Source organism: Zalophus californianus, chromosome 14, assembly GCF_009762305.2.
Source record: "Zalophus californianus isolate mZalCal1 chromosome 14, mZalCal1.pri.v2, whole genome shotgun sequence".
Taxonomy (NCBI): Eukaryota; Metazoa; Chordata; class Mammalia; order Carnivora; family Otariidae; genus Zalophus; species Zalophus californianus.
In genome coordinates this window covers 6,789,212-6,813,075 of record NC_045608.1, presented here as the reverse complement: position 1 = coordinate 6,813,075, position 23,864 = coordinate 6,789,212, and the positions used below count along the sequence as shown (strand labels likewise).

Genomic DNA, 23,864 nt, shown 5'->3' with positions numbered 1-23,864 from the left:
CACAGAAGTCCCCCAGATTTCAAGGAGACAGGCCTCCATGACCCTGCACAAGCCCCATGGAGACAGACAGACAGACCTGAATAATTCGTTGGGGCTGGAGATTGTGGGGATGTGAAGAGCACAGAAGGGGGGCTCCCAGACCCTGGGGCGGGGAGGCCCTATACCACCCCAAATCTCTCAGGCTAGGTCTGATGGAAAAACCTAACCAGGTGACGGGGCCCAGGGCCCAGGAAGAGGTCAGAGGTCAGGGGTCAGAGGTAGTACACTTTATTGACCGGGTTCTTCCAACATCTTGCGATGCCCCTCCCACCCCACCCCCCTGCAAAGCCAGAGCCTGAGCTTTGCCGCCGTCCCGTCCACCAGACAGGGAAGAGAATGTGTCTCTCAAACATCCAACATCTGAAGGGCTTCCGGGCCTCCGAAGAGCAGAGCGGCAGGGGTGGATGTTGGGGGGGGGGGGGTGCTGCCAGCTGGAGGGGGTTGATGGGAGCAGGGGATGAAGGTGGGCCTGAGGGGCTCAAGCTGGGTGCAGGGCTGGGGACACCCTGAGGCTCTGCCAGGCCTGGCCAGCCCCTCACTCCCCCAGTTAAGGTTAGTAGTGGTTCACAGTGAGACTGGCTTAGATTTGGCAGGGCGGCAGGGACCACGGGCAGACAGGCGCTTTCCACTCTCCCCGCCGACCCTGGGCCTGACTCACGAAGCTGGGAAGAGAGAAGTCCCCCCCTCTGTGTCCCCCTTCTGGGACAGGAAAGCCCCTTCTCTTGAGGGGCAAAGGGTAGAGGCCTAGTTCTCCTCTGGCATCCCTCAGGCTATTAGGAAGGATCGTTTACTCCTGGCTCAGAAGTTTCTAGAGCATCTCAGTGACCTTGCCCATCATTACTCCCAATTAAAAAAAAAAAAAAAGTTTTTGAAATCTGGGAGTTGACTGGGGCCCATCAAACCAAGCAGTAAAAAACCTGGTAAGATCTTGGTTTAAAAAGGTAGCTCTACCTTCTCTTAGAAGCCCTGGGAGACCAGATGGAGAGACCAGTGGTGTCTCCACTGCCCGACTGGAGGCGGCGGTTTGTGGCAGCAGGGAAGGGGGGCAGGGGGCTGGTGGTGGCCCGGAGGACGGGGCAGGAAGCAGGGGCACGATGCAGGAAGCAGTGACACATGGGACATGGCAGGTTGCCCTCCAGCGCTGTGGGCCTGGGCTCAGAGGGCAGCGGGTGTGGGGGGGCCCCCCATGGGTACATCTGCCAGGCGGGCGCCGGGGCCTCGGCCCCACCGTGAGAGGCCGGGCCCGCGGTCAGGCCTTGTGACCGCCACTGCCCAGCGGCTCCTTGTGGCCGGCTGAGTAGTCCGAGGCAGGCTCGAGCCCCAGCATCTGCCGCTGCACCAGCTTGGCGTAGAGGCCGCCCTGGGCCAGAAGCTGCTGGTGCGTGCCCTGCTGCACCACGCGGCCCTTGTCCAGCACCACGATGAGGTGCGCACGCTCCACCGTGCTCAGGCGGTGCGCGATGATGAGCACTGTGTGCTTCTGCAGGTTGCCGTGGATGGCCTGCTGGATCTGGGGAGACACGAGGGCGCCGGCTCGTGCGGGCCCTGCCCCCAGCCGCCCACCACCGCGTCTGGGCCTGGCTCGGCTCCCGCACCCACCACGTCGCAGCGATGCTTTCACCTCTCTGAGCCTCCGTTCCTCATTCAGGGCTCGCACATGACAGGCTTCCTGGGGTTTTGTTCACAGGGGACGGAGCTCAGGGCCCGGCACAGGGGAGGTGCGTGGCGAGTGACAGGTGAACCCTAACCTGCTAACCTGGTCACCTCTGCTCTTCCAGCTCCTTCCGGCTCGCTAACCTTCGCCGTGCCTCAAGGTCTCACCGTCAGCCCCAAAGCTCAAGCCAACGAGACCATGACCCTCAACTCCTTCGCTCATTGTCCAAATCCAACTCACGCCCGAATCCTGCAGGTGCATCTCTCCCCAGTCCATCTGGTTCTTTCCATCCTCCCACGGCTACCTGTTACTTCTCACCCGAACGCCTGCAACCTGCCCGCCCCGCCCCCTCCCACTGCCTGCGTGGATTTAACATTTCAATCGGTTCTTGTTGAATTCCTGCTCTGAGCCACCCCCCACCCCACAGCTTCGTGTCCCAAACGAGAATAAAATCCAGACTCCCTCCACCTGCCATTCTGCACTTGTCATAGACAAGAGCGCACAGCACAAAGAGTGACCCCTGATATAAACCAGGGACTTCAGTTAGTAACAATGTATTAAAACTGGCTCATCAATTGTAACGGATGCACCAGGGCAAGATGTTAATAACAGGAGAAACTGGGGGGTGAAAAGGAGATACATGGGAACTCTCTGCACTTTTTGCTCAATTTTCTTTAAAACTGAAACTTTTCTTCAAAAAAAAAAAAAAAAAATTCCAGGGCGCCTGGGTGGCTCAGTTGGTTAAGCGTCTGCCTTCGGCTCAGGTCACGATCCCAGGGTCTTGGGATCGAGCCCCGCATCGGGCTCCCTGCTCAGTGGGGAGTCTGCTTCTCCCTCTGACCCTCCTCCCTCTCGTGCTCTCTGTCTCTCATTCTCTCTCTCTCAAATAAATAAATAAAATCTTTAAAAAAAATTCCATTAATTAAAAACAAACAAACAAACCCAAACTATAACTAGGGCGTGAGGAGGCTGTGTCTATGACTCCGTCCTCAGCTTAGACTCCCACCAGCCTGACACGCTGACCTTTGGGCTTGCCTGTGAATTTGCTCTGGGCCTTTGCACCTGCTGCCCTCTCCTCCTTGGACGCTCAGCTGGCTCCTCTCCTCTTGGGTCTCAGCTCAAATGGCACCTGAAGACCCCACTTCCATCGGGGAGACGGGCACACTCCAGCAGGGCTCCGGCAGTGTAAGGCCGTGTCTCAGGGATGACCCAGCCCCCCCCCCCCCCCAATGCTCGGTGCTGCCAGGAGAATTGACTGTTCTAGCCAACACTTGACGGTAGGCCCCCGACCTCCCTTTCTTAGAGCGTTTAATAAAAAGGGCTTATAATTGTAAATCCTTTCTCTGTCCCTTCGATATATATATATGTGAATCTCCTACAAGTCAAGAGTGTTTTCCTCAAGGACCTGAAGGCCATTTTTGAAATGTAATCATCAGGGAGGACAGGCCTGGGTCTCGAGGCTCTACAGGAGGACAGAATTCCGGCCCGCGGCTGGCAGCCAGCAGACACCGCTCCTAACCACGTCCACACTGGCCGACCACTGGCTTTCCCGTGAGCCCGCTCCCTATGCCTTCATCCTCCTTCAATGCCTGTCACCGCTGTCCCCTCTGCACAAAGCAGAAGGGAGTCCCGCTCTTTCCCCTACTGTCACTTGTTACTGAATAAAATCTGTTTTTCCAGCGTCAGTGTCTGGCTGTGTTTCTCTCTGACAGGGGTGACCTGTCTCAATCTCTCTCTCAAATGATGGTTTCGTTTTCTCCGTGCTGTAGGCCACAGGTTGAACTCAGGCTTGTCTCCTTGTTTGTGACGTGTCTCCCCCCGGACTGGAAACGCTGTGCGGGCAGGCCTTTGTCTGGTCAGCCCCCACTGCAGCCTGGTGGCCGGGAGGAGCTCAGGGAATACCTGTGTAATCAATGATTCGACCCACGGGGGGGCCAAGGTGGCTAGTCAGTGACAAATACACCATTGGACGCTCTTTACCTTGAAAAGGGGGCTCAGGGAGCAGACAACCCTGACTCCCACGATGAGCGGAGGGCAGGGCCTCGACTCCAAACCCGCATCACATAGTTTCAGCTCTGCCAAGAGCCGGCTGGCTAGACCTTCAGCCCTGGGTCCCCTCTCCCCGGCTCCCCGCCTTCAGCCCTGAACACCGCAGTCCGGAAGCTGACGGCCTGGGAGAGCCCCCATGGCGCCTCCAAGCCCTTCCCGGCGCCTGCCCCGTACTCTGGCGTCACCCCACCAGCCCGCAACTCACCAGGTACTCGCTCTCTGCGTCCAGAGCACTGGTGGCTTCGTCCAAGATGAGGACGGGTGGGTTCCGCACGAGAGCCCGAGCCATGGCCACCCGCTGCTTCTGTCCACCTGACAGCTGGGCACCCTTCTCCCCAGTCTCTGCGTGACAAAGGGGCCGGGGCAAGTGAGCAGAGGGTGGGGCCAGGGCAGACTTGGGGTAGAGAGAGGCCGGCACAGACTTGGGGTAGAGAGAAGGCCCCCTCCCCTTCCTCTCCCTGTTGCCACAGGAGCTGTGCTCTTCGGGAAAAGGTGTGGGTCGAAGGGCCACCGGACAACCAACGGCTCCCAAACTCACAAAAGGATGCTCTCCTTCCCTGTTCATGCAAATCATAACGACATTCAATTGGTACCAAGATACCAATTTTTACCTATTAATTTGGCAAAGATCCCAATGTCTGATAATACACCGTCCTGGCGTGGCTGTGGGGAGACAGGCACTCCCCCACCTTCCTGGGGCAAGCACGGGGGCGGGGGGGGTGATCCCTCTGGCCGCAGGGCATATACCTCTGTGTCTATCATTTTGTGCTGTGCAAGTCTACGGATCACAAGTACAAGTGCACAACCCTGGCACCAGCACCCCCACCTCTGTGAATTGTCCCTACAATTGACTTTCCCACGTACAGTGGCAAAGGCACGTGTTATGCACGACTCACAATACTAATACTGCAAATCAAAACAAAAGATCAACTTGAACGTCCATCAGCAGGAAACTGAATTAATTATTTAAACAAATTATCATAAAGCCCAATACCCTGGAATACTATGCAACTGTTTCAAAAAGGATCAAGGGAGCTCTTTAAGTGACAATGTGGAATGGGCACTAAGACACTGTGTTAAGTTAAAAAAAAAAAAGCTAGGTGCAGAATATAGGGTGCTGTTTTTTTTCTGTAAAAGGTCAGGAGGAAATAAAAATATACATTCCTATTTGCATGAAGAAGCTCCCAAAGGACATGTAAGAAGCTAACAAAAGTTTTGGTGGCCCAAGAGGAAACAGGGGCAGAGAAGGAGATGGAGTAAAACCCCTCACTGTTTATCATTTCATATGTGTTTTTAGTTTTGAACCATGCGAACAGCCCCTTCACAAGAGTTAAAATTTTAAAGTATGTTAAATATAACAAAATATATAACATAAATCAGTATATTGTTAAATTTATTATATTATTAATATAAAATTAAGCAACTATAATTAATCTGAGATATATATATATAATTTAAAAATAATAATATTTGGGGGCGCCTGGGTGGCTCAGTCAGTTAAGCAACCAACTCTTGATTTTGGCTCAAGTCACCATCTCACGGTCGTGGGATCGAGCCCCTTGTCGGGCTCTGCCCTGGGCTTGCTGGGTGGAACCTGCTTAAGATTCTCTCTCTCTCTGGGGCGCCTGGGTGGTTCAGTTGGTTAAGCACCTGCCTTCGGCTCAGATCATGATCCCAGGGTCCTGGATTTGAGCCCCGCATCGGGCTCCCTGCTCAGTGGGGAGCCTGCTTCTCCCTCTCCCTCTGCCCCTCCCCGCTCTGCTCATGCCTTCTCTCTCTCTAAAAAAATAATAGATAATAATAATGTTTTATGGGCGCCTGGGTGGCTCAGTTGGTTAAGCGACTGCCTTCGGCTCAGGTCATGATCCTGGAGTCCCGGGATCGAGTCCCGCATCGGGCTCCCTGCTCAGCGGGGAGTCTGCTTCTCCCTCCGACCCTCCCCCTCTCATGTGCTCTCTCTCTCTCTCTCATTCTCGCTCTCTCAAATAAATAAATAAAAATCTTAAAAAAAATAATGTTTTAAAACTAAATAGAGGTGGTTGGTTGCATAGTACTGTAAAGGTACTAAATGTCAAGTGAGTTTCACCTGAAATAGTAAACAGCAACTGGCAGAGAGTAATGCTTAACTCAGAGGGTCACATCCCTGAGGGTGGACCTTTCAGGCAGGGTGGAGGTGATGCTCCTGGGCTATGTACCTGTATTGTAGCCGTCCTGGAGCTCCATGATGAAGCCGTGGGCGTTTGCCTTCTGTGCAGCCTCCACCACCATCTCGAAGGGCACGGTGGGCAGGCCGTAGGAGATGTTGTCTGTGATGGAGCGGGCGAAGAGCACCGGCTCCTGGCTCACCAGGGAGATCTGTGTAGGAGAAAGGATGGGGCATGACAGGCCGGGCACGCATCCGTCCAGCTGTCACCGGGAACCTTGCCAGCCCCAGGCCTGCCTGACGCCAGGGGTCTCGGGTCTGAAATCCGAGCAGGGCCTGCGCCTGGCTGCTATAGCATCAGCTGCCTCTCTCCTTCAAAAACAACAGAGTCCACAATCTGCACAAGCCTTCAGCTTCCCCTGACCAAAAATCTGGGGCCTGCTGAGCTGGGTGCTCTGGGCTAAGCCAAGTTCCCTGACCGCTAAGAGAGCTTGCCTTCTGCCCCAGTCCTGGGGCGGCGGGGGTGGGGTGTGGTGGGGTGGGGGGGCGGGGCGGCGCTGTAGAAAGAAAGAGAATGTAGAATGTGAGTCACTCTGTCCACACCAGAAGACAAGAGGCCACAGCAGCCCCCAGGCCATAAAGGCCTCCCCGGTGTCCCCTCCCTCCAGAGAGAATAACTTATTTATTTTTTAAAGATTTTATTTATTTATTTGACAGAGAGAGACACAGCGAGAGAGGGAACACAAGCGGGGGGAGTGGGAGAGGGAGAAGCAGGCTCTCCACGGAGCAGGGAGCCCGATGCGGGGCTCGATCCCAGGACCCTGGGATCATGACCTGAGCCGAAGGCAGACGCTTAACGACTGAGCCACCCAGGCGCCCCCAGAGAGAATAATTTAAAGAAGCTTGTTCCATGATCCCAGTTTTAGGAATGTAGCCTACAAAAATGATATTATGGAGGATATCACTGCAACATTGTAAACAGAAAAAAATCAGTTTCATAAATTGGGGCTTAACTAATAATCACAGTGTATCCATTAAATCAAATATGCATACACGCATACACACACACACCATGATTCTGTTTTTGTTAAAAAAAAAACTTATATATGTAGGGGCGCCTGGGTGGCTCAGTCGTTTAAGCGTCTCGCTCTTGATTTTGGCTCAGGTTATGATCTCAGGGTCCTAAGAGCGAGCCCTGCGTCAGCCTCTGTGCTGGGCATGGAGCCTGCTTGGGATTCTCTCTCTCTCTCCCCTTCTCTCTTTAAAAAAAAACAAAAAAGCAAAAAACTTATATATGTACCTTTACTTATCAATATATTTATATAAAGATAGGAAACAGGTTGGAAAGGATATTTGCTAAATTGCTAACACCAGTTAATCTCCATGGAGTGGAACTTAAAAGGTGAGATGAAGGGGAACTCTCACGTCTTAATTCCAAAATTCTCTGAATATATGGGAATGTGGTTAGATTGTTGCATTTTACTGTTTGGGGCTTATGAAAATTAAAACTTTTAATTTGAACTAAAGAGAAGGTAGTCACAAAAGAGGAAATCGAAGTACTGAACCGTATGTTAAAGTACTTGATATGTTTGGTCATCGGGAAAATGCAAAAGACCTCTGTGAACTACCTCTACGTATGTACTCACCAGCTGGCAAAAGATCAGCACTGACAATATTAACTGTCTAAGAATATTACATGTCTGAGCATATTAGCTATTGCAAAGCCTGAATAGCTCTACCTAAGGGCCACTTCCAGAACTCTGCTGGGCAGCAGCCTTGTCATCACATATCTGGGGTCACTGCTCAGCCATCTACACCTGGTTATATGCAGATGGGTAGGCATATATCACAATGTGTGGCCTCTGCCACCATCTAGAACTTGGCTAGGAGTTCTGGAATCTCTGTGCCAACCCTCAGGCTCTCCTATAATTTCACGTATGTTGATGATGGAAATGGTGCCTCCTTGATAGTTGGTTTTTCTTGTTATATGTACAACCTGAACAACCATCCAGGGATCCCTGTTCTTTTTTTTTAATTTTTTAAAAATTTCATTTATTTATTTGACAGAGAGAGACACAGCGGGAGAGGGAACACAAGCAGGGGGAGTGGGGGAGAGAGAGGCAGGCTCCCCGCTGAGCAGGGAGCCCGATGCGGGGCTCGATCCCAGGACCCTGGGATCATGGCCTGAGCCAAAGGCAGATGCTTAAACGACTGAGCCATCCAGGCACCCCCCAGGGCATCCCTGTTCTTATGCTAGCACAGGATCAGGTGTTGAGGATCCCTTCCTGAAATGATTACCAAAAACTCTACGGTCATGAATAAGCCTCCTTTGAGTACTAGAGATGACTTAAATGTGGAGCAATTGGAACTCTCATCCACTGCTAGTGGGAATGTAAAGTGGTATGACCACCCTAGTGACAGTAGCTACTAAAGTTGGGCATATACATCCACTCTGGGAGAACATACGTACCCGTGTGCACCAGAAAACGTGGACAAAGTTGTCTATGTCAGTATTGGTAATGGTAAAAACAGGAAACAACCCAAGTCTCCATCAAGGGCAGAATGCATAAATAGATTGTGACATGTTTACACAGTAGATTATCACCCAGAAACGAAAATGAATGAACTACGACCACAGCCTCAACCTGGATGTCTCACAAATAAGGCTGAGTGGAAGAAGCAAGACCCATCTGAACGCATGCTCTATGATTCCAGCCAGATAAAGTTCAAAACTAGGCAAAACACAGCTCTGTTATTTGGGGAGGCACAAAGCGATGGTAAAACTGAAGAAAAGAAAGAGAAGATCATAAGAGTCAGGGAGATGCAGCCTCTGTGGGGAAGAGAAGGGACACACGGGGTGGAGGAGTGCTGGAATGTTCTGTTTCTTGACCTGGGCGCCGGTGCGCGGGTACGACCCTCTGAGCCTGTGTTACCTGTATCACTTGTCTGCACCTGCGTTATCGCTCGCGAGGGTGAAGGTCAGACAAAGTGCACAGGAGGACAACAAAGGCCCATTCACGTACCACGCGGTGCAGGTACTTGTGGTCATAGGCGCTGATGGGCTTCCCGTCCAGCAGCACGCAGCCCCCCTCCAGGGGGTAGAAGTTCTCCAGGATGTTGACGCAGGAACTCTTCCCACTGCCCGAGGGCCCCACAAGCGCGGTCACTTTTCCTGGGGACAGGCTGAAGGAGACATTCTGCAAGGAACAGGCAGACACGGTGTGGGGCCACTGGCTCAGATGCTCTGGCCTCGGACACCGGCGGGCACCCTTCCCAGCCCACCCATGCTCCTTTGCCATGGTTGGGCACTGCCAGCCCCTGGAATGCTCTCCTTTCTAGGATTTGGCAGGACTTGGATGCTCATTTCCACTGCCTGGGTGCCTCTTCTCCTTGTTCAGGACCCAGCTCCAATGTCCTCTCCTCTGAGAAGCCCTCCTTGACTGTTAACACCATCCCTGTGCGCTACCCCTACCACACCACCCTGATTTACTGCCTTCCTAGCACTTAGTATCTGGAATGCTCTGTTAATGATCTGCCTTCCCTGACTCCAAACTCCACGAGGACAAGGACTCCGCCTTACGTGATCCTGGCTACACTGTGAGGGAAGGGATGATGTGGGCGGGCCTCGGGCACCACTTACCTGCAGGACTCGGGTGTGGGGCCGAGTGCGGTAGGTGAAGGTCACGTTCTCAAAGTCCACCCGGCCCTCCAGGCGGTCAGGGGCCAAGTTCCCGTCATGTACCATGGTTGGCTGCCGGTCAATGAACTCAAACACCTTCTCGGCGGCCCCCACTCCCTGCATCAGGCCGCTATAGACGGAGCCCACGGACTGCGGGGGGAGGAGACACAAGTTCTTGGCCCAGTGACACCGCAGCGCTGGGACCCCCATGGTGGCCAGAGAGATGAAGAGGGTGCAGAGAGAGCAGGGACACAGCAGCCGTTCTGGGGGGCGGGGTGCAGGACACTGCCGGGGCCCCCCAGTAGTAGAGCAGATAATGACAACACTGATAAAAGGAGAGCAGCCAAGGAGAGCCTGGGGGGGCTCAGTCTGTTAAGCATCTGCTTTCAGCTCAGGTCATGGTCCCAGGGTCCTGGGATCGACCCCTGCATCGGGCTCCCTGCTCCACGGGGAGCATGCTTCTCCCTCTCCCTCTGCCCCTCCCCTTGCTCATGCTCACTCTCCCTCTCTCTCTCTCAAATAAATAACATCTTAAACAAACAAACAAAAACCAAAAACCCACGAGAGCAGCAATAACGAAGACTGAGCCATTGGTGAGAACACATCAGGAGCCCAGCGCCTCGTGGCCGGTACAGCTAAAGCTCACCACCGTCCTGCCTGGTGGGTGTTACCACCCCCCAGCGGAGGAAACGGAAGGGCAGGGCAGTTAAAGGAACCAGCTAGAATGTGGCAGAACAGGAATTCGGAACGGAATTCCTCTCTAGGCTGCCACAGCATTTTTAAAATTTCGGTTTTAAAAAACGGCCCTTAATTCACGCTATCCATTCTCCTTGGGTAAAAACATATACAACATAAATGTGAGTGATCATGACGACTCATTTTGCTGAGCACTTTGCATATGTTATGGGGTAGGTTTTAGCATTATCTCATTTTTTGCTGATGAGAAAACTGAGGCACAGAGAGCTCAAGTCTCTTCCCCCAGCTCACACAGCCAGGACGTGGCAGAGCCAGGCCTTGAACCTGGGCACGGTCGGCTGCTGAGTTCAGGCCCTTGCGTGCTATGACCGAGGGGCCTGGCTGGGGAATCCAGCACAGCTAGGACTGTTATCATTAACATCAAGACAGTATCACTCATGTTAAGATACGCGCACCGTGGAGCGGTGCCCCTCACACCTCCTCCCACAGCTGGCCCCAGGTATCTGCGTACTGTCTCCTTCCAGTCCTTCCTCTGTGCATTTACAAGCACGTGCACATACATGATAAATAATTTTGAGATTTAAAAACCACGCCACTGGAATCAGCCTCTTCCCATTGCTTCATGGTGCGTCTCAGGGTCCCTTGCACGCTGGTACCCACGGATCTGCCTACATCAGTAGCTGCTGCCTAGTTTCTTATCGTGCAGACGTCCTGCTTCTGGGACTCGGATGGGCCATGCTGGCCCAATCCCTGACCCCGGCACTGGAGGACGCTTGGACTTTGCACTATGAGAAGCAACGCTTCGCTGAGCGCGCACACACCTCTGCCCACCGGAGTGGGCGTCTCTGTGGCCCAGGTTCCCAGAGGCAGAACTGCAGCGTCAAATGACAGGCTGGTGTGGCTCTAGCCGATGCAGAGCGCTAACACCCCCTCCCCCAGGCACACCCCCAGCTTTATCACTGGAGGACACAGAGGCCCGTCGTAGTGCCAGGGAGTTAAGGCCCCCACTCGAAGCATCCTCAAGCAGCGGCGGAGGGCGGCTCGGGCAGAAACACCCCAGCTCCCTGCCTCAGAGTCAGACCCGTCTGGCTTTGAACCCGGTTCCCCCACCAGCGTGGTGGGCAAGTCCCTTAACCTGTCTGAGCCTCAGAGAAATGGGAGGTAGCATAGTACTGAGACCCCTCACGGTGTTCTTCAGAGCATTTCCTGAAACATCGTTGTCCCTGTCACTTTGCTCAGTAAATGGAGCTGCGGTAGCCACTTGGCAATACTGCTGTGTCATCGTTGGTATTGTGTTCTCTCCCCCACCTACTTAGAAAGAAACACCCCATCCGTCAGACCCTGGAGTATTTCCCCCCTTTACATCCCTCTTCCCCATCCCTCCAGCTCCCCCGGACTCCCTCCCCAAGCCAGCCCCTCACCTCCATGCAGTCTCCCAGGACAAACTCGTAGATAATGAAGGAGATGAGGTTGCCGCTGGTCATCTGTCCCGAGATGACGAGGTGGCCCCCGTAGTAGAGGATACTGACCTGGACTACCAGCAGCGTGAGCTGGGGGCAGAGGGAAGGGTGGGGGGACCTGGGTCACAGGGGCCTTGGCTCAGACCCTGACACGCCCCCCCCCCCAAACCCCCCACCCCAGGCTTCAGGGGGAGGTGAGAGCAGCTGTGGGCTGTGCTCGCCCAGCCACAGACTGAAACTCCAGCCAGGCAGGGATGTCCTCCCACATGCTGGTGCCCGGCTGTCACTCATGCCCTCCCGCTCCCCGGCCCTGGACTTCTTCCCCGCAAAGGCCCCCAGTTGGAGGGAGCCGTGGGCCTGGCGGAGAACAAGGCTTTTCTTTGTGAGGCCTTGGCACACACCCACAAAGCCCCCAGCATCCAGCCAGGCCGGGAGGGAGCTGTTAGTCCTCCTCACTGGAAAGAGCATGGCTCAGGGAGGTTCAGTCCACTGGCTAAGGTCACACGGCAAGCCAGGCAGGGCACGACGATGGGCCTGTTTCCTGTCCCCACCAGGTTCCACGAAGGAGGGGCTGTGTCCAGGGCACCCTTGCCTCCCACCGCCTCTCCCCACCCCAAGCCCCTGGCTGGGTTACACCTAGATCGATGGTTAGACCACGGTGCTTTTGTGCCAGGGACAAAAGGCACCCATGCGGGTGGGCAGGCTGCTGAGAGGCTTGGCTAGCTGAGCTGGGTCTCGGGCCCTTCTCCTCTCCGGCTGGGTACCTTGAAGGGGTGGCCTGTCCTGTCACCTGGCCCCCTGGTGGATCACCACGCCTTCTTCCCCCTAAACTCCGAACCCTCCTACCCCAGCTGTGCCCCGATGTGCCCACCTCCCAGACGTGGCCAACAGACAGCCACAGGCTCCAAGTGCTCCCCGTTCTCCAGGAGGGGCTGTGATTCACCCCCAGGGAGGGAGCTAGACACTCCAATGGGGTGTGTGTGGTTGTGACACGGGGCCTGCCAGACAGTGGCCTAGGCTGGGTCCCGCTGGCCTCGGGGTGACTCCCTTCCGGGGCAAAGATGTTTCCCCAGCCACCCCATGCCCATGTGAGAGGGAAAGAGGAGGGGCCCATGAGCACATTCATTGGAAGGGTGAATTCTTTTCCAGAAAGATTTCTCCATGGACAAGCAGAAATGTGGGACAGAGTAAAGTCAAGTGCAACCAGCCTGACACTGACACGGAGGGACCGAGGCTCGCGTCCTGGTCAAGGGATTGCCCCATCTTTGTGTCCTGCCCCCCGACAGTCAGACCTGCCCGGGCCAGGGGCACATACCCCGCTGCCCCAGACATAGTAGGTGTAGGCTGCGGCCTCCTTCCTGTTCAGCTTATACACCTGCTGCAGCTTCCGTGAGTACACCCCTGCCTCCTCCTCCTCGTTGGCAAAGCTCCGCACCGTCTTCATGGCACTGATGGTCTCCTCGGCTGTGCTGCTGGCCCTTGCCAGGGCATTCTGGACCTCTTTGGAGAGCCTCTGTGGACAGGAGCGGGGACAAGAAGGAAGAGACCCCAAAGCAGACAGTCTCACCATCTGACGGCCCCTCGGCCTCTCCGGTTTTTCTACCCTCAGTTAGCGCCAGCTCTGTGCACGGAGCCTAAGGGCAAAAGGACAAGACCGAGCTCCCCGCTTTTCCCCATGGCCTTCTAGCTTCTTTGACAGACTCAGAGAATAGACTCTAGGTGGGTTCTTGGGGTGAGCTCCCGAGGTTCCAGCTCCTGAGGGCTGGGGGACCGATCATGAAGTCATCTCCACTACTTAAAGGTGGTTATTCACAAACACAGTATTTGGTAATCCTCTCAGAAAAGGAGCCTCAACACCTGATCCTGTGCTGGTATAAGACAGGGATGCCCCGGATGGTTGTTCAGGTTGGGTACTATACAAAAAACACCAAGTATTAAGGGGGTGCCATTTACATTATCAAAATACATTAAATTATGGTAGAGCCTGAGGACTGACTGGCACAGAGATTCCAGAACTCCTAGCCAAGTTCTAGATGGTGGTGGAGGGCTGTGAAATCTGGCTGCACTGTGTGTGTATGACTGGGTATAGATGGCTGAGAAGTCATCCCAAGTGGCGGACCACCAGGCTGCTGCCCACCAGCGTTATGGAAGTGGCCCCTGGGCAGAGCTGTTCAGGCCTTGCAACAGTTAACATGCTCAGATTCTCAAACCATCAAGGAAGGTTGCCAGGGAGGCCAGGCCAGGATCATGCATGGGCGCGTCCCATGACCTTCCAGTCTCACTGAGGCCATCAGAAGCACGCAGCATGTTTTGGCAACTCGGGTGGAGCCATTCTGTGTCCTGAGTCATGTCTGACCGTGGGCAGGGTGTGTGTGGCTTGTGGCGATGACTCGGTGGCTGTATTCAACACATTCAGGTACCAGCAGGAGACCTAGAGAGCTTCCTTGAGACCCCGCCCAACCGATAGGGCCTGAGGTGTGCAGGGGGGCTGATAGGGGAAGCTCCAGGGTTTCCTGCCCTGTCTGGGGGAGCTGGCCGGAAGGCAGGAAGGGCAGGGTGGGGAGCAGAGGAAGGGAAATGGCTCCAACTCATATATTTACTCTTTCTTCTCAGGGAGGAAAACAGAGGCCCGTGACCCAGAATCACGGGGGAGAGGGTCCTCCTGGGTGGTGGGCTCTGCCAGAAGGCGCAACAATGGTTGTGGGGAATGGATGCATTTTGGGGCTGGCCTCGGGCCATGGCCACCAAAGGTTCTAACTGAGCCAGTCTCTCCTGCTCAGGGGGACCCCTGTCCCCTCAGGCCTGGTCACCGGGGAAGGAGCTGCCTGCACCTGTCTAAACCCAGCCTTGGTCACTCACGGCTCAGGAGCACCCACCAAGGTGGGGAGCAGGAGGGGGTGAGGCCGGGGTCTAGCTCGTCAGGCCAGCCTTCCCGGCAGGGGCAGCGCGAGGAGTGGCCGTAGGGGACCACAGCCTGCCCACAGCTGCATCGTGGGCGAGGGCCTCGCTCCTGGGGCCTGAGCCACCCCCACATCAACACCCTACAGAAAGAGAGCAAACTCTGCACTCAGTGTAAACCAAAGTTCTTGCAAAGGCCTACAGCCTGACCCGCGTCACCTCCCTGCCCTCGTTCCCTCTCGAGTCCCCTCAACCCCGCTCTAGCACCACCAGCCTCCCTGAGGCTCCTCAAACACACCAGGCACATTTCCACCTCAAGGCCTGGGCACTGGCTCTGCCCTCCGCTTGGAACGTGCTTCCCAGAGATGTCCACGTCTTTGCTCAACTGTCACCTTCTCAGAAGGACCGATTTAAAGTGCCACCCGCCATGCTCATCTCTCTCTCTCACTTTATTTTCCGCCTGAGCACTCACCACCTTCCGTCACATTCTACACTGGCGCTATTATTGCTGTTACCTAGAGTCTGCCTCTTCCACTAGAACATGAGCCCCTTGAGGGCAGAAGCTTTTTGGTTTCACTGATGGATCCTGGTGCCTGGGAATAGGAGGTGCTTCATAAGGATCCTCCAAATGACCCAGCGCACAGGTGGATGGGTCCTTCAGTAGCCCCCGGGGGCTCCCCCGAGCGCCTGGTGAGGCTCCTCCCTCCCTTCGGAGCGGTGCGCACACCCCAGCAGGGACCCGGCAGGGCCTACCTTGTAGTAATTGCCGTAGATGTCGGACACCATCATGATGATGGGGAAGCCCATGAAGGTGACCAAGGACAGCTGCCACGAGAGGCTGAACATGAAGACCACCACGCCCGTGACCTTGACCGTGTTCCGCAGGAAGATGTTAATATTCTGGGAGACCAAGTCACTGACCATGGTGGTGTCTGAGGTGAGGCGGGAGATGAGGTCCCCTGGAACACAGGCAGCTCAGTTCCCACTGTGGCAATGGGGCCACTGGGTCGGGGGCAGGGCAGGAGACATGAAGGGGTTTCCGAGACAGGCACCACAGAGCTCGGGCCTCCCCTTCCTTCTGGGCGGGGAGGGGAGGGGAGAGAAGAGCAGACACCCCTCGAGGGCTGCTCTGAACCCAGCCCCCGTCACTAGCATCTCGTGACATCACATCCCACCGTACGCAGGAGGCAGTTGAGGCTCAGAAAGGGAAGCTGGTGCCACACGGCCCGTCCCTGACTGAGCCGGAACCAAAGCCATCTCTCCTCCCTGTCACTGGCAGAGGGGATAACTCCCCTCTTCCCTCAGAGAGAAACAATCATCTGGGCCGTGGGGAGGAGAAACGTTCAGCACTTGGCCGGGCTAAGAGCTTCACAACTCGACGGTAGCTCCTACTATTGTTCCCATTTTTGAGATGAGAAAACAGAGGCTCAGAGGGGCCAAGTTAGTGAATGGTGGAGCCAGGGCTGGGCCACAGGCCGGTCTGTCTCAGAGCCTGGGGTCTTGATTTTACACTGTACTGCCCTGCACCCCACCCCTCACACCCCCTTGGAGCTGAGCCTCTCAGGCCACAGGCTTGGATAGTTCTGGCCTTTGTGGTTCCCAAAGAGCAGTGGAAAGCAAGGCTTTGGCTCCTGCAGGGATCTCGGCTGGCCTGGCCAGGGTCCTCCTACAGTGGCCATAGCTCATACCGAAACCTCAGCCAGCAGGCCAGCTTCCCGGCCTCAGGCAGCGCCTCCTGGAGCGTTTCTATGCTGAACAGGATAGCAGGAAAAACCAGCCATGGAATTCCCCGACGTGAGACAAGCCCCCCCGCCCCTGGGCCCCCCTGCCGGAGGTCACCCCAGGCCGCGGGAGGACCAACCTGTGCGATTCTCGTCAAAGAAGCTCATCTCCTGGGACACCAGTGAGCGGAAGAGACGGTTTCGAAGGCGAATGTTCAGTCTGGCAAATATGAGGGTAAAAATGCCGCCCCGAATACCTGCGGCAAATGAGCTAATTGCAGATAAGAGATGTTATATATAGCACGACGTCCTTGCGACAACCAACAGCCATAACCCGGCTGCCCCCTCCCGCGGCTGGCAGGCGTGGGCCCCTTGCAGGGCAGACACAGGGAGGGACCCAAGCTCGAGCCCCTTTCCAGGGCTGGTACCACCACGCAGTCTCCCTTGTTCCCCAACTGGAGTCCCCAAGATGAGAGCAGAGAGGGGTTGTGTTTACCAGGGACAAGGGACCCAATGCTGCCAGCCAGACCCCTCTTCCTTCCAGAACAGCACAGACGAGGCTGTCCCTGGTTTCCCGTTTGGAGAGTAGCCAGGGAGAGTAAAAGGGGAACCTTGAGGCCTGAAGCCAATTTTAGGGACAAGAAGGTATGACTCGAGGGCAGGGCGCAATTGAATGGATACGGGTTCTAAGCCAGTTTGGTTGTTGGTTACCACGATGACCGGCTGAGTGACAGGCTCACCAGGGGCATCTCCTGGGCCTCCCTGACCTCCCTCCCCTGCTGCAGGCCTGGAGGAGGGGGGTGCGGGGGTGGGAGCCGGCTACCTGCCGATGGCCAGCAAGCACATGACAATGACCGCCGTGCTGAACTGCTCCATGCTCTTCTGGATGACGATGCCATCAATGGCCCGGCCGGTGTAGTAGGGAAGGAAGGTCTCTCCTGCCAGGAGACAAGGTGGGCTCAGGGGGCATCTGCAGCGGGGGGGAGCCCGTACCGGGCCTCCTGAGCCTCGGGAAGCCCACACACCACGTGTTCCGCTCAATCCTCTGATGGGGTTTTCTCTCCTGGCAAACTTCTGCTTCTCACCATGGCGGGAGGCAGGGTGGGGGCCCGTACTGCTTCAGGCCCCCTCTTTTCAGAGACCAGGAACACAGGAAACATGGGTTATTCAATCTATACCGGGGTGGTCTTGTTAATAACGGGCACCAGGCCTGAGCATAAGAAGCCACGGGACTGATTCCCCTCTGCAGGCTCTGCAGCTGGTCCTGTTATCAGCCCATTTTACAGAAGGGGGCAATGGAGCTGGAAGGCGAGGGGATGCTCAACAGGCCGCACGGCCAAAGTTCACTTCCTTCTCGCTGGCGGAGGGCTCAGAGTCCAAATTCTAGAACCTCAGAAGATGTGGATTTTCTGGTTCCAAGCAGTGCTGGAAATGGCCACCCAGCCCCTTTTGGTGAAGCACGTCAGAGTTTGCCATGTGATTTCGTACCCATTATACTACCGTATCTTCAGAACAACGCTGGGGGTGGTGTGGGGAGAGGGGGCAAGCAGGATGTCACCCCCATTTCACAGAGGTGAACAGGAGAGTCAGAGGCTGGGTGATTTGCCTGGGGTCACACAGCACAGGGAAGTTAAGAGGAAGGGCCAGAACTCAAACCCAAAGAGGGGGCTCTTTCCTACCCCTTCCTTCCCAATAACCCAGAAAGCCTGCTGTTATCCTGTGGGGATGGTGGACACGGAACTGAAGGTGGTCAGACCAGGCTGTGTCCTCACTGTCACTAGGGCTCTTTCCTTGGGCATACAGTAGGCGCTCAGTCAGGGTCAGTAAATGAATCCTGACCCGCTCTGTGTGAGACGGTGAGGCCTTCTGTGGGGTGCTGCTGCCCTCTGCTGGTCTGGGCACAGGGACCACAAGGTGGCAACCTCGAGGGCCTCAGTACCCACAGTCCATTAGATGGGGTTTCTCGCTGTGGACACTGTGGAGTCCACCTGAGTTGAAGTTCAGCCTCAGTTTACCCGCAGCAAAAAAAAAAGGGCATCGGCGAGCTCCAAGAGCAGCTCGACTTCAGCAAACACTGATGATGATATCAAGCACAACAAACACGGAGCCCTTCCTGGGTAACAGGCGTTGCGCTAAGCATGTGCGCAAACTCTTGTTGAATCCACGCAAGAATCCCACGAAACTCTCCAATCCATTGGCATATCCTGGGCCTCCACCTTCAAAATATTGTTGACCTTTGAACAACGGGGGTTTGAACTGCACAGGCCCACTTACACGTGGGTTTCTTCCATAAATGCAGTACTGGACTGTAAGTGTATTTTCCTTATGATTTTTCCTACTAACGTTGTCTTTCCTGTGGCTCGCTTTACTCTAAGAATACAGTGTATAATACATAGAACATGCAAAATATGCGCTAATCTCCTGTTTATGTGACCAGCAAGACTTCCAGTCAATGGGCTATTCGTAGTTAAGCTCTAGGGGAATCAAAAGTCATACGTGCATTTTCAACTATTCCCCGTATTGTTCAAGGGTCAACAGTATCTCCAGAATCCAACCTCTTTCACTGCCCCTACTGCTGCCACCTGGGTTCAAATCTCCAACCTCACTCGGACTTCCTCAGCCAACTCCTGGTCCTCCCTGCTGCCACCCTGTTCCCATCAGTCTGTTCTCCACCCAGCATACAGTGGGGCCCTAGGAAACCCAAGTCAGACCTTGTCACTCCTCAGGCTTCCATCTCATTCAGGGTAAAAATCAAAGCCCTTACAGTGGCCAATGGCACCCTACATGACCAGGCACCTGCTACTGCCCCGACTTCATCTTCTACTTTCTTTCTGCCTACCCGCCCTCCCCCCCACACACACATTGCTCCAGCTACGCTGGCCTCTTTGCCTTTCCTTTCACAACGAGGCCCCTTCCTGCCTCAGGACCTTTGCACGGGCTGTTCCCTCTGCCTAGAGCATTGTTACCCTGGATATCTGCTCCCTCACCTTTTCCAAGTCTCCAATGCCCCCCAGTAATCCCATAGGTGTGCTATCACCAGTCTTCCCATTTTACAGATGAGGAAATAAAGGCTAAGGTACTTGCCCAAGGTTTTCTAGTTGGGTTGCTATGAAATCCATATAAAAGAATTTCAATGTACTAGGAGATGCTCCACACTAAAACTAACCTCTTTTCACAATGGGCAGTTTTTCTTTTGGATCATGAGGTTTCAGAAAAAGCTGGCCCCACCTGGAGGCTTGCTGATTGAGAAAAATTATCAGTAGTCACAGTCCCTAACTTGTGTGAAGTACTTACTTTTGCCGGCACTGCACTCCAGCTCACCCAACTCACAAGAGCCCAGCGACACCCCACTTTTGGGATGAGAAGCTGAGGCTTGGCCAGGTTCCGTAACCTTGTCTCAGGTGATCAGTGCAGTTGGGGGCCTGATCTCAAGTCCAAGTCCTTAACCTCGACGCAATCCTGCAGGCTGGCAGACTCTGCTCGGCTGTATTGTAGGACATCTGTATTCCCCGAGCACATAGCAGCTGACAACAGGGCCCCAGCGGTGGCGGGGGGGAAACGAGGTCGTGGGTGACATCTGCTTACACAGATAGGATGGTCATGTGTTCATTCATTCTGTGATCCTGCCTCTGTACCAGGTTGTGGGGGGGGGGGGGGGCCTGGGGTGAGTCAGACCTGGCCCAAAGGGCCCAAAGGGGCTCAAATCCTGGTGGGGGGGCAGGACAGTGGACGCATGATTTTTATGTCACCTGTGCTACAACTGAGGTGCAGATAAAGGATCACAGTCAGTATAACTCAAGAGGGCTTCTCGGAGCAGGGGACATTGGGATCTTGAAACATGAGCAGGAGAAACTATCTGGTTAAATGGAAAGGGGTCATCCCAATACTCGCAGCCACAAATATCTACTGGGAGCCCTCTAGGTGCCAGGAGCTATCTGCGGTGTCTTATTCATGTTAACTTACTGAACCTCATAAGCCCCTATTGTGATAGGTACTGTTATTATGCCCATTTTACAGATGAGGAGACTGAGACCCCGAGAGGTTAAGTAACTTGCATAAAATCACACAGCGGTCAAGGGTTTGAGACTGAGAGGGCAGAGGGTCAATAGTGAGAGGAAAGGGGTCAGCTCTGGGGCTTGCCTGTCCTGTCTGAGAACCCTCTGGCTTTGGGGCCGCTCCCAGATGCTGTCTGTTAAATGTGTAACAACTCAGAACGGCTAACATTTCTGCGTACTTACCAAGCTTGTACCAAGCTCCGGACCTGTCTTTCTATCTGTTCTATTCAAGCTTTCCAATGTCATGAAACATGGAGGATGCTAACAATCCCCATTTCACAGAAGCAAGGCTCTGAAAGGGTCCGATAACTTGCCTGCAAGCACACAACCAGGTAAGGAGCAGGACTGCAGTGCATGCCGAGGGCTTGTGGCCCCCGGAACCCATGGATTTTTGACCTTGAGATGTCACCTTCCCACCCACCTTGTCTGAGCAAGCACTTTTACACTGTTTGGGCCAGAACCACAGTAACAAATACATTTTACGTGACAAACCAGGACACACTTACATGTAGGCACACGTACCTAAAATAAAAGTTTCACCAAACAGTACTTACTCTTATCACAGAGAACATAATTCTGACGGTCTCTAGTATATTCTGCTTCATTACAAAAAATGCTTTGTTTGACCCAGTGATCCCACTTCCAGGAATTTATCCTACAAATACACCAACATTTATATGAAATGTGTATGAACAAGGTTATTTACTGTCAGAGAAAAGACTCCAAGCACCTTGACGGGCCAACAAAGGAGACCAACTAAATAATCTCTGGAACGGCCTCACAGTGGACTATTGAGCAGCCAAATAAAAGAATGAGGTACTGATTGGAAATTTCTAAAATACACCGTTAAGGGTGTATTAAGGGGCACCTGGGTGGCTCAGTCGTTAAGCGTCTGCCTTCGGCTCAGGTCATGATCCCAGGGTCCTGAGATCGAGCCCCGCATCGGGCTCCCTGCTCCGCGGGAGGCCTGCTTCCCCCTCTCCCACTCCCCCTGCTTGTGTTCCCTCTCTCCCTGTGTCTCTCTCTGTCAAATAAGTAAATAAAATCTTTAAAAATAAAATAAAACACATTGTTAAGTGGTAAAAGCAAGACACGAAATAATGTGTGAGAGGTGGTGAGAGTGACAGGTTCATTTTTGCTTGTAGCTTCCAGAATGAAACCCTGGAAGAATATACAAGAAATGAAGAAAAGCGGTTTCTCACCCACTTGGAAGCTTCCGGAACATTTTCCTGTAGTTAGCCTTCAACAGGGAGATCAGGGCAGTCAGAGGCAGAATTAGGAGTGAAACTCTCAATGTTTGCCTCTTCACATCAATTTGATGTTTGAACCACATGAATAAAATGTTAAAAGATTTAAGAGGAAGGATGCGGTAGTTGCTTTCCAGGGTGCCTGCCAGGCCCCCTGGCTCCTCACTTACCCAGAGCCGCCACGATGAGGAAGAAGGAAGCTGCCACGAGGAAGGCCACGTCGGGCTTGGTGTAGGACAGCAGCTTTTGTAGCGTGGCCCCAGATGCCTGCTCACGAGGGGACCGGCGCTCCCCTGGGAAGCCCTCGGCCCCGGCCCCGGCCCCCGGCTCGAGGGCCTTGGCGTCCGGCCGCACCGTGGACAGTAACCACCAGAGCACGAAGGAGGTGGCAAGTGAGATGTAAGTCCACACAAAGAGGGCCCAGAACCACGGGTCCCGGACCGGCTTGCGCACCTCGGAGAAGAGCAACAGCTTGACCATGGTGTAGATGCCCACGAAGAGGCACACGAGGGCGATGATGGTCCAGGAGGCCCGAAGCCGCCGGGGCCCCAGGGCGCTGTTCTTGGCCACACCGATGGTGGCTCCCAGCAGAAGGCAGCTGCGGTACAGGCAGGCTGCCCACAGGTCCAGCACCGAGTCAAAGATGTTGAAGTGGCGGATGTCCTCCAGCAGGCTGCGGTCCAGGTGGCTGAGGATGTAGATGGCCGTGGTCATGCCAACGTCCATGCTCATGAAGGCCAGGGTCACCACCACCGCCTTCCACAGCTGCATTCTGCTGGCTGGCGGTGGGCAGGTGCCGAGGAGCAGGCTCTAGCTCATGGGGGCAAGGCCATGGTCCGTGGGGGCGAGGCCAGACCTATAGGGGGCAACAGGGCAAGGGGTTCAGGTTTGCGACTTGTTGGCTGTGTGACTGTGAGCAAGTGGCTTGAGTCTCTGGGCCTCGGTCTCCTCATCTGTCAGATGGCAATGTCGGGAGCACTGAATTCACAGGACTGGTGTGAAGATCCCATTCATTTAAGGAATGTTTCCTGAGTACCAATGGGTATTGGGTGGGCCAGACTCTGTTCTCTGTACTGGGATTTAACAATGAACAAACACAAAGATCCCTGATTTTGTGGAGATGACATACCCATGTCAGAGACAGACAAACACAATAAGTAAATGATATAGTGTGTTAACATCTAGGGGCTGATGGGGCACCTGGGTGGCTCAGTCGGTTAAGCGTCTGCCTTCGGCTCGGGTCATGATCCCAGGGTCCTGGGATTAAGCCCCACGTCGGGCTACCTGCTCAGCAGGAAGCCTGCTTCTCCCTCTCCCCCTGCCCCTCCTCCTGCTCGTGTTCTCTCTCTCTCTCAAAATAAATAAAAATTTTATTTTATTTATTTTTTTTAAAGATTTTATTTATTTATTAGAGAGAGAGAATGAGAAATAGAGAGCACAAGAGGGAAGAGGGTCAGAGGGAGAAGCAGACTCCCCGCCGAGCAGGGAGCCCGATGTGGGACTCGATCCCGGGACTCCAGGATCATGACCTGAGCCGAAGGCAGTCGCTTAACCAAGTGAGCCACCCAGGCGCCCTAAATAAAAATTTTAATTAAAAAAAAAAGAGCTAAGGGCTGGGGGGCAAAGAATGGGAAGCAGGGGATGGGGGCGATGGGGGGGTGAGAGCCGTTGTAAATAGGGGGTCCAGGGAAGACCTTGCTGTGAAGGTCACCCTTGAGCGAGACTAAAAAGACGTGAGGTAGTCCACCGCGTGGATATCTGGGGGGAAAGCATCTGCGGGTAGAACAGACGGTGACACAGCCCTGAGGTGGGAGGGTGCCGACATGCTTGAGGGACCCCACAGGGTCAGGGAGGTGAGGGTGCCGGCATCTGGAGGACCTTATGGACGCAATCGAGATAAGCAAAGAGTGCAATAAATGGTCGCTGTTTTTACTACTAGTAACTAGTACGAGTACTACACACTACTACACCCTACTACACACTACTACTGATTTCTCTGAACCCATTTCCTCATTTTTAAAACAGCATGAGGGGGGCGCCTGGGTGGCTCAGTCGTTAAGCGTCCGCCCTCGGCTCAGGTCGTGATCCCAGGGTCCTGGGATCGAGCCCTGCCTCGGGCTCCCTGCTGAGCGGGAGGCCTGCTTCCCACCCCTGCTGCCTGTGTTCCTTCTCTCGCTAATGTCTCTCTCTGTCAAATAAATAAATAAAATCTTTAAAATAATA

General features: G+C 54.4%; 1 protein-coding gene across 4 annotated transcripts in view; it reads right to left on the bottom strand.

Annotated features, from left to right (window-relative positions):
• Positions 1-260: 260 nt before the first annotated feature.
• ABCB9 (ATP binding cassette subfamily B member 9) overlaps positions 261-23,864 on the bottom strand; it is a 28,039-nt gene continuing 4,435 nt past the window's right edge. For 2 of the 4 annotated variants that reach the window (XM_027576745.2, XM_027576746.2), the window contains exons 2-12: positions 21,812-22,497; positions 17,163-17,277; positions 16,480-16,610; positions 15,372-15,577; positions 13,036-13,233; positions 11,682-11,810; positions 9,526-9,714; positions 8,909-9,082; positions 5,938-6,097; positions 3,948-4,084; positions 261-1,549 (exon numbers count right to left, since the gene is read on the bottom strand). In XM_027576745.2, coding sequence (XP_027432546.1) covers positions 1,289-1,549; positions 3,948-4,084; positions 5,938-6,097; positions 8,909-9,082; positions 9,526-9,714; positions 11,682-11,810; positions 13,036-13,233; positions 15,372-15,577; positions 16,480-16,610; positions 17,163-17,277; positions 21,812-22,412 — 2,301 coding nt within the window. In that variant the 5' untranslated portion in view covers positions 22,413-22,497 and the 3' untranslated portion in view covers positions 261-1,288. Of the gene's footprint in view, positions 1,550-2,980; positions 3,596-3,947; positions 4,085-5,937; positions 6,098-8,908; positions 9,083-9,525; positions 9,715-11,681; positions 11,811-13,035; positions 13,234-15,371; positions 15,578-16,479; positions 16,611-17,162; positions 17,278-21,811; positions 22,498-23,864 lie in introns of those variants that run through there. The other 2 variants (XM_027576748.2, XM_027576747.2) reach the window with 2 other exon arrangements.